This window comes from Penaeus vannamei, chromosome 16, assembly GCF_042767895.1.
Source record: "Penaeus vannamei isolate JL-2024 chromosome 16, ASM4276789v1, whole genome shotgun sequence".
Lineage (NCBI taxonomy): Eukaryota > Metazoa > Arthropoda > Malacostraca > Decapoda > Penaeidae > Penaeus > Penaeus vannamei.
This window is the reverse complement of record NC_091564.1, coordinates 16,955,918-16,966,825: the sequence shown is the minus strand read 5'-3', so window position 1 is coordinate 16,966,825 and position 10,908 is coordinate 16,955,918. Positions and strand designations below refer to the sequence as shown.

Here is a 10,908-nt window from a genome sequence, read left to right as displayed (position 1 = left end):
TGATGTATCTTGTGCAAATTCTTTATCTGAGTACCCCTTCCATTGACAATCTTCATATGTTAGTCCTAGTAGCAGGGGAGGGCATGAAGTATATCAGGGAAATTAAGGGCATGAAGTATATCAGGGAAATTAAGGGATAGAACAAGCTTAAATAAGAATAGTGAACAAAAACCCGTAAAACTAGCACACACTTCAATTTTAAAATATGTAAATGAGGTAGAACAACATTAATAAAGGCCTTTGAAAGCAAAAATGTGGAATGGCACACTGATGAGTAGCAAAGTATTATTTTGCCAATCGCATATTAACACAAGATCTACTTTGCACATCTTCTGAGGTTCTATGGTCGGTTCAATGTTTACATGAAAAGATGATCGACTTGGCCAAAATTGTGCCACCTTTGTTCTCTTACGTATAGCACCTTTGGGAAGCATTTGCACAAATATTGCCATAGAAGAAAAGTGTCTTGGTTTGTATTTTATTTTATATAGGTCAATACCCAACTCTGCCACTACCTCATACTGCATATTGTCCCATTACTGCATATTATCCCATGCCTGATCACTGATATTGCTATCAGTGGAATATTCATTCTATACTACCCATAAAAAGGACATTTGCAGTGAAGGGAACACATACACACAGCTTCCTCCAGTCTTGGCCATAGCAGGGGCAGTCATAAATGGTACCTGGGAAATTTTTGGATAAAATATGGATAATAGAGATTAGGTCAACATAGTCAAATAGTCTAAAGAAACATGATATTTGTTACTGAAAGCGATGCACACTTAAGAGACTAAATCAGATAATCGGGGTATCGAATAAACCCAAAAACTCAAACCTAACCTTTCCTGCCTTCTGTGTAATGGTGTTAGGGACATAGTTTCTGTGGGCTGATATGTAGCAGATATTTTCATCATTTCATAGTAAATATGAGACCTATGTAGTTGAACCTGTTTTTTATGGCTCTATTTCTAAGATGGTATTGTTCATTTCCCTGAATATCTGTGCATCAGTCTCGATAGCATTAACCCATTAACGCCGGTATATTTTGACGCCGAAAATAAAAGATTCCGGGCGGCTACAAATTCAGCGGTCGGGGCTGCCTTGGACTCTGCCTGCCCGCCAGCCGCGTCCCGCTGCTGCGTCGTAGTGCAATCCCTGATACAGGGTTACACTGGTGGGATGCCCAGCAATATTTATTTTTTCGGGTGTCTCGTGTGGGACACCCGTCGTTAGTGGGTTAACCAGAGATATATTAATAAGGGTCTTGTTCCATGTTGTGGATAGCAGAGCAATGATGGTTATAACCACCACTTCACTACTGATATCTGTCTGTTTACAGCAATGTATTACAAAGTACTTGCAATGACTAGATATTCTTTTGGATCAGAATATGCAATATAATTTTCCACTAGTGTGGTGTGCTTGTAAAGGTTTAGGGATCAAATTGAGATTTGTTGGCCTTTTCTTAGAGAGGCTTATGGGCCATGGTAATCACTTGCAAGTTTTTTTTTTAGGCCATCCATCATAGAGAAAATTACAAGGAAATTTTGATGAAGTACAGGGTATATGATTGCTAGGAGAAAATCTGGTTAATTTTTGATTATGACGATATTTATATCATCAGATTTATTCTCGTGTGATGAGAATGAATCTGATGATCATTTCCGTTGCAATCACAGCTGATGATCTTGATGTGCTAAGTCCCGTCAGCAGGGGAGGGCATGAAGTATATCAGGGAAATTATGGGGTAAAACAGGCTTAAATAAGAATAATAGTGAACAGAAACGTGTAAAACTAGCCCCAAAAAACACTGAAAATCGGCTAATTAAACTCTACGGACATGTCTGCCACCTTTGAAAGTCTACACAATGACGCGTCTGATTTTAAAAAACTCTACAGGAATCCAACCCACCTTTCGGCAAAATCTACGGGATTTCACAGCTTCCAGACCCCCAAAAAACGTCCTAACCAATAACCCAACCTAACCTAACAATTTACAGTGCCATGACTAGGTGTGCCCTTCGGGCACTGCCCTAGGGGAGGGTTGATGGTGGGCAAGCCCCCCAACACCCCCTGGGACACATTCTCTTCACCTCAGTATGTACGGCAAGATAGAGCTACATCCATACTGTAAACAATAAACCAAATACCTATATATATCGAAAGACCGAACTGTCAATTTTCCTTCGCTTCTTTCGGTCAGTCTATTATGGATCGTGGATCGCTTCGTTTTTATCGCTTTTTGTGGGATTTGCGGTACTTGATGGCCTCAGAAATCGAACCAATAGTTATTAAGGTCTTTTTCTTCCTCGTTTCCACTATATAGTCGTAAGACCAAAACCGAAACATTTCTCGCCGGTCTCCTGTCACCGGACTGCCCTGGGAGTCGTCCTGTCAAACCTGGCGGCAGAACGTGGAAATGCGCTTGCACAGAAGGTGCTTCAGACCGATTTCCTTAAATCACTTTCTAATAAATCTTGAAACATGAAAATGAGTTATAACAACATTAACAAAGGCCTTTGAAAATGCTTATGTGGAACAGCAGACACTGATAATTAGCCAAATATCGTTTTGACAACGGTGTAGTAATACATGAACTACTTAACAGAGCGCAAGAATGAGTTGACTGGTCACAATTTTGTTTACATTCACAATGTCAACATGATGAGGGACTTAAAAAAAAGATGGGTTGGTCCTCTCTCTTCTGTCGTGTAACTCCTTTATTTTCGATTTGGCGCACCTTTTACCATAGATGAAAAGTGTCTCAGTTTGTCGTGGTAACCATTCCATATCTTTATTTTACTATAACCCTGATTGCTATCCGCGGTAATTTTACTGAAAATCTGATTTTTAATCAATTATTTGCAAGCATCTTGTCGACATATTACTGCTAAAAGGGTCCATAGGTGGAAATTCCTAGCTTCATTTTCTGGTAGGATTTGGTAGAAATAGATCTTCAATTTTACACAACTTAATCTTAGGAGAAAAAAAAAATAGTGGGGGGGCGGGGATCATCCAATAACTGTAGTCTGTAAAAAAAATTGCTAGAAAAAAATGTATATGTACATAGACATATACATCTAGTTATGCAACTTTCTAAGAATTTACGATAGGATGTCGTTTTAGTTTTGTTTAGAAAGACATTTGAAAACAATGAGGTCTGCACTATTTGGTACTAGTTTACAAAGTGATTGCACCCTTTTGTGGCTGTCCCAATTACACCAGGCAGCAACCTTGGACACATTTTGGGAATCCACAAAGATGGCAGTAAAAAGGGGATGGGATATGCTTTGCCCTATGTATATCATCTTGTATATCAATTAATTGATTTTGTTCCTCAATGAAAAGTGACTAAATTTTTCCAATTTGTGGTATTGATACCTTTTTAATTTTCCACTTTCAGAAGGCAAAGCAATGTGTTTCTTGATTGATGTTTTAATGTATGTATTTGCAATATATGTAAGCAGTAGCTTAAGAAAATGGACCATGATGAGGTTTTCATTTCATAAGCCTGTGTGTTGAACCAGTTAAAAAGACTAGAAAAGCAATAGCATTACATTTTCTGATGATTATGGGTTCTAATATATTCTTCTCTCAACAGTCGCTGGTTGTACCTGAAAAGTTCCAGCATATCCTGCGTTTGATGAACACCAACATCGATGGCAGGCGTAAGGTTATGTTCGCCATGACTTCCATCAGGGGTGTTGGTCGCCGTTACTCCAACATTGTCCTCAAGAAGGCCGACATTGACCAGTTCAAGCGTGCTGGTGAAATGACTGAAGAGGAGGTAATGTTGGTGTGGCATTGTTTGAGGGGTATGAAGTACCATACTGTATACTGTTAGTAGTATGGAGATCGTGTGTGTGTGTGCACGTGCGCGTGTACATACATACATGTCCCAGGCTCCTGTCCATATTAACATGCAGTAGCTTGTTACTTTAGTTTTTTTAATTGTTTTTTTCTCTTAATTGATTGTCTAAAATGGATTGGTATGAACCTTAGATGCCAGTTTACACTGTAGATTAGTTTTTTGGTACCACAATTAGTTGCATCAGTATTTTTGGTAAGAAGTTAAGTTTAAGCTCAATATTTGCTTTTTTTTTTTTTTTTTTTTTTGACAGTGTTAAAACTCTTTGCACTTGGTTACAAGTACTATCAAGTGTTTGTGTTGCTGTTGTTGTTGGCAGATGATTCCACAAGTGCTCAGTTTCTAAAGAGTTAGTAGCCAGACATGAATTAATAATATCTGTCCTTAGATGTCCCCCCCTCCCCACTCCCCCTCTTGTTCCTTCCTTACATTTAAGTGTCATTAACCTGTTGGATCCAATTGCTTCATGGCAATCACATTGCTGAAAACACAGGCAGGGGGCTACATAAGTGACCATTATTCTGGGTGTGTAAACACTCGTGAGTGGTGACATGACTCGGTGCCTCCCCATTGCAAGGTTATTTTGCATAAACTTTTTAAAAGATTTTTGCCTCTTTCCAATGTCCATATTTCTTTTTGATTTGCTCTATCTGGATGGTAATAGAATATTTTCGTTATCCAGACTCCATATCAGCCATGTAGTATATAACTTGAAGGGGAAGAAAAATTGTTTTTGTCATATATTATATTTTTTGTAATTTTCATTTGTTGTACAACCTGCATTGCCGGTCACAGCGGCCAGGAACACGATGTTAAGCATGGAAGTTAAGCATGGAAATGGCATCCTCCCTGGAGCTGGTGCTCTTCCAGTCATGGCTGACACACACACATTCCACACTCGTTTATTGCTGGGAATAATGCACCAAAGGAATCTTATTAGACTAATAGAGGTTTCTACACGCATAGCGAGTCTTATGTCATCAGGCCTTCACTCAACAGAAAGTTCAACTTGTCCAGCCTGCGGCCATTTTTTCCCTACGACGGCATGTTAGTCACCTGGCCCTTGATGCACAGTTTTCAGTGATGGCATGATCATATCATCGGGATCATAGGGATGAAATAGTATAAAGGAATGCTTGGTAATTAACCCATTGGACCAGGATGACGTTAGTCAAGTCATGGAAAAACTTAGGGTGGGTGACATGAATATGCTGTCAATCAGGTAAATTGCTGATGGCCCAGATGACATACACTTATTGTCATGAGCAAAGAACAAGGTGACAGGAAAGACTCGCTGCGAGTGCGCAAAGCTCTTTTTGAGTCTAATTAGATTCCTTTGGTGCATTATTCCCTGTGATAAATGAGTGTGGAATGTGTGTCAGCCATGACTGGAAGAGCGCTGGATCCAGGAAAAAGCATTTCCATGCTGTGCACCATACTGTTGGCCACTGTGATCAGCAGTTATATTATGGGAAATTGAATATTACCAAAAATGAGGACACACACAACCAAATGTTTGATATTTTTTCTTTCAATGATTTACATTTTGTCACCACTCCTGGATGTGTGGACACCCAGCCTACGCGTCACACGCCTGGGATGTTGGCCACTTGTGTAACACAATGCCCAGGTTTTCGGCACGGTTATTTCGGTAATGCAATTGGGTCCAAAGGGTTGAGGTTTGAGATAGGTTTCAGATGAGAGCAAAACTTAAACTTGAAATTAAAAGATGCAAGCACATTTTGTTCATGTATACTAAAGCATAATGTAAAGATGAATAGGGAAAAGACAAGAAATTGAAAGATACCTGTAATTAGAACTGAATTGAGTTAGGTTTTTAACAAGTAAAGCAAATTTAGTAATTGGAATATTAACCCAGTGCCACTGGGGGAAAATGTGTTCACTGTTGTATTTTGTGAAACGTCTCTTAAACATTGATGGCTCTACCTATGCATAGCCACAAAGGAGTCAATTAGTAGACCTTGTGACCAACTGATTCCACCTTTCCTTGAATTTGTGGGATTTTTTTTTTTCCCCAATCAATATTGATACTCTTATTTTGGTCATAAACATCATAGTTACTATAGTGTTGCTGTCATTATTAACAATGATATTAAACACCAGTAAAAAAAAAAAAAATCAAGGAAAAGGGTAAACAGGTGAGATAGGTAGTTCTTGTTTTTGGCTCATTGGTGATGGAGTACTTTAAGCCATGTGTAAAAACAATTACCAAATTAAACACTTTTTGAGCATCGCATGTATGCACATGCCAGTCCTGGTGGCATGTAGTTTAAGCTTTACTCCTAATTTTAGCAGATTGTAAAGCAATGTGTAAGTATATAATACACAGTCCAAATTATTGTGCTTGTATTCTCATCCTGAATACAGTCCTAATATCCCAGAATGTGGACTGATTCTCCCCTTCTCTTGCATCCCAATATATAAGGGATTTAGAAATGAGTTTGCAAGTAATGAAATTTTCCTATTTCAGGTTGAGAAGATTGTAACAATCATGAGCAACCCCCGCCAGTACAAGATCCCTGATTGGTTCCTCAACAGGCAAAAGGACATCAAGGATGGCAAATACAGCCAGGTAAGGTTTATTTTTTTGCTTTTAGAAAGTCACTACATTTTAAGAATGATGAGTTATTAACACAGAAAGACTGGCTCTTCTGTTCATGATTTTCATGCAGATACATCAAATGTATTTATTTTGGAAATGTAACTAGAGAAATTTGATCAGTAAAGTAACTTAATGTAACCGACAGAAAACCTAAATGCTAATTACTTTACCTTTCTCTAAATAGGTCATGTCTAACAACTTGGACACAAAGCTCCGTGAGGATCTTGAGCGTCTGAAGAAGATCCGTGCCCATCGTGGTCTGCGTCACTACTGGGGTCTCCGTGTGCGTGGTCAGCACACCAAGACCACTGGCAGGCGTGGTCGCACTGTTGGTGTGTCTAAGAAGAAGTAAAAAACTAATACATCTTATAGGGAAATTATTGTATTTTATTATCCAAACAGTTCCCCTTGATTATTTTACTTGAAGTTGCTGATTTAATGTATATTGTCTTGCCCAGTTCAAATTTATTTGAAATGTGCACACACCTTGCTGTATATACACCTCAAACCATAAAACTGACTCTTAGGAGGCTTTGCTCGTACAGTATGTTTACAGACATACTGATTATAGAATACTATACATGAAATTGGTTTTTCGTGATGTGAAAAATAAAGGTTTGGTCACGGATAGTGCCCATATCATTTACTTTTTATAAACTGTAGGCAAAATTACATAAGATGAAATTTGTACATCCCATGTTTTATCATGTAAAAATGCATTCACAGCTTTCTATGTGATAACCTAAAGTTCAGTATCCAAATATGAAGATGGGATTGTAAATAATTACACACATTTTACTTTGTAATTGCAGTTGTATAATTATTAGCATTTGAATCCTGAGTGCAAATTGTAAGAGCCATGCAGAAAGGATGAGAGACTGGTTTTGTCAGTCCTTAACGACTATCGTATTTGGTTTATTTCCTATTTACTCTTCACTAGCCATATTAACCAACAGTGTTCTGTAACCTTTTATAACCTAAACATGTTTTGTCCTAATTGTTGGTTAATTTTTTACCTTTTTACTACAATAATTTAAAGTAATGCTGTATGAACATTCGTTACCTAGAGGCTTTGTCCCCAAGCCTAGCCCTGTTGCTATATTTGGTATACGACTCTAATGACCTTGGATGTTAATGGGGCAGAAAATTTTCAATAGAGATCAATTCTGACCACATCCGAAAGTATGCAAGCCGTACTGAAAGGCTAAAAGGCTGTTAATCATCAGTCCTGTACGGCCTTCGTACGCAGTTCTTCCCTCTTTACCATTTTCACCACCATACTACCCCACAGCATAAACGCTAATTTAAAAAAATCATTGATATTCCCTCTCTACCCATACCAATGTACAACATTCTACAACATTTGACATCTAACATCTAACATTGTCCTAATCGTTGATTAATTTTTACATTTTTCGGCCCCAATACTTTATGGTTCTGTATGACCTTTAATGTATCACTATATTTTGAATCCGCAGCTAATGACTGAAAATAGCGCTGCAAAATTGTTTCGATAAATATTGTTTTCAGCCCCTTCTGTTCAAAATCTTAAGGTACTGTCACACTAGCATTTTTCCGTCAATTTCCCTCCCAATCTCTTGCCCGTTGTTGTCGTAGGGGGGCTTAGGAGACGAAGACTGAGACCCAATACAGGGATCTCCCCTGCCTAGGGCCTCAGCCCTCGACTCGACTAATTTTGCATGGTCTTTTTCCTCTCCAGCTTTTGTTTCCGTCTCCTCTCCATCCCCTTCTGCTATCTACTTCCTAAGGTGTGAGAGCTGTGCTGCGAGGATGAAAGGCTGACCTAGTGCCAGTCCTGAACGGCCTGCGGGAACTATGGGCACGGTACTCCTGACTAATCTAGCCCTTACCTTCAGTAGCGAAAGGAGGTGGACCGATTAGGCCTATTTACATAATCCAGGTTCCCCATGACCAGTAATGAAAATGTAACCCCTTTATTAGAGGCAATGAGGCTAGCCCCTTTATCAAATAGCCCCAACCCAGGCTCTCCTTTGACCACGGCTCCGAACACAAACTACTGCCCACTCTTCAATGCCTACTAGTGCATTACCCACCCAAGCAGAGAATCAATCTCCAGAAGACATTCCTACCCACCCAACTTACTCAAATTCAACTCCACCCCTGCAACCTTCATCAAACAACCAATCCTCCCTTATTACTACCTTGCAACCTTATTCTCCATCATCCCGTAATACTCCCTCTTCCACACGTCCCCGACCATCCACCACCACCAACCCTACAGATATCTTAAATACTCTGTTTAGCCCAGCTAAATGGGACCGATTTTTCGTGATCCCTGCTACAGCTCCTTACTCAGGCAACACTCTTCTCTTTCAACAATGCCTCCAAAAACAAGTAGGCAGAGTCCCCTTTCTATACCAGACGCGATCGCTCCCGTCTGGTAACAGTCAGATCAGAAACTGAATCTATAGCACTATCAAATTTAACTGATCATTCTGGCAACCCCATTCCTGCAGAACCTCATCCAACCCTTAATACCTGTACCGGAACTGTCTCTCTCGCCCTAGCAAACTGCCCAGTCGATACCAAAGATTGGTCAGACTGTGGAGAAGACTTATTAGGATGCCTCAAAGACCAAGATGTGAAATCAGTACATTGCTACACCATTCCTCCTAAAGGTCAACGAAAGAATCCGACCAATATTGCCAAAATTACCTTCCGTACACATGACCTTCCCTTACGTATCTACATTGGTGGACAATCCCTCCCTGTACGACCATACCAACCCCCTCCTCGTCAATGTCAAAACTTGCCGTTCCACAGACCGATGCCCCATATGTGCCCAACCTGGTCATAATCGATCAAACTGCTCGGCACAAACAGGAACATGTGCTAACTGCGGCGGCCCCCATAATGTATTTTATAGAGGCTGTCCCACTTACAAGTTTGAGTCTGAGGTAGCAACTCTCAGATACAAACATGGTCTCACTTTACGTGAAGCTAGACAGGAAGCACGTCGACAAGGTTTCTCTCATACTCCATATTCTAGCAACATCGTTCGCTCAGCCCTTCCCCCTCCACCCAAAAATGTCCCCATTTCCACTTCTACATTCTACATCCCTCAGACCAATTCCTTTGCCACTCTAAACCCAGACACCAATCTCAACTACAGCCCCAACACCAACCCCTCTCCCTCCCCGCACTACCCGCAGTAGACAGACTAAACGTTCTAACCCTTCTTCCCCTACAGCACAATCACCTCCACCTACCTATACCTTTGTTCCTGAGACACCAGTCTCCTCTTCCCCCCCCTCATAAGGAAACCTTTATTCCACAAAACTCTCCAACCAAATCCATTCCAGAAACAATTACCTTCTCACAAAACTCCAACAAACTCCACTGCAGAAACAATGGATGACATTCAAAGCTATATGCTTGAGACACAAGATCCCATAGCTCATGCTCCTTCCACACTTGAAGTGGTTGCCGATATTCATACCCCTCCTACTATTCCCCCTACTCCCCTTCCTCCTACTCCCTCTCAACACAACCTAACCCCCTCAATCCCATCCACCACTGATATCCATCCTCTTAATACCCATCCTCCTGATATGCATCCCCCTCTTACTCACAGTACCCCTACACCCCTTCCTCCTAATCCCTCCCAAGACAACACATCCCCTTCAACTCCAACTATCCATCCTTCCGATATTCATCCTCCTACCACTAATACTACCCACACATCTACTCCCTCCCAACACAACCCACCCCCTTCAACCCCAACTATAGGCACATTCTCCCTCCCTCCATCCCCTCTATCCTTTGCACTCCCTCCTGGATACACACGAGAATCACTCATGGCACAACAATGCCCTTCTCCAGATTCCCTACCTCCTAATATCCCTCCTTTACACCCCCTAGCTCCTTCCCCTTCAAATTCCCCAACGCATACATGTGTTATCATTCGTAAATCAGCTAGGATATAGCTCTCCTACATTGGAATATTCGCGGTTTCCGCTCTCATAGATCAGACCTACGTCATATCCTTGCTTCTTATAATCCATCTATTATCTGCCTCCAAGAGACTTTCCTCACACACCCTCTTATTCCAATTCCCAATTACCATTTTATCTAGACCTTCTTGTATACCCGATGGCAATCTTTTTGGTCAAGACTCCACAACAATAAATTACATACCGTAAAACCATCAATATCCTCTTGGTCAGCTCCATTTCACAAAAACAGACGTTGGGAGACTGCCCTCGCACGATTACGTATTGGCCACACTCGCCTAACACATGCCTATCTGATGTCACGCTCCTACCCGCCCCTATGTCCTCTATGTAACATCCCTCTTTCAGTCCCACACATTCTCTTGTCCTGTCCACGCTTTAATACAGCACGTACCTCTGCATTCCACACCTATCCT

At 40.7% G+C, this 10,908-nt stretch overlaps 1 protein-coding gene across 2 annotated transcripts in view; it reads left to right on the top strand.

The window, feature by feature from the left end:
• The window catches only part of RpS18 (ribosomal protein S18), an 8,518-nt gene extending 1,644 nt beyond the window's left edge, over window positions 1-6,874 (top strand). For both annotated transcript variants that reach the window (XM_027379286.2, XM_027379287.2), the window contains exons 2-4: window positions 3,608-3,793; window positions 6,366-6,467; window positions 6,682-6,874. In XM_027379286.2, the coding sequence (XP_027235087.1) occupies window positions 3,608-3,793; window positions 6,366-6,467; window positions 6,682-6,849 (456 nt within the window). In that variant the 3' untranslated portion in view covers window positions 6,850-6,874. The remainder of the gene's footprint in view (window positions 1-3,607; window positions 3,794-6,365; window positions 6,468-6,681) is intronic.
• The last annotated feature ends 4,034 nt before the right edge of the window (window positions 6,875-10,908 follow it).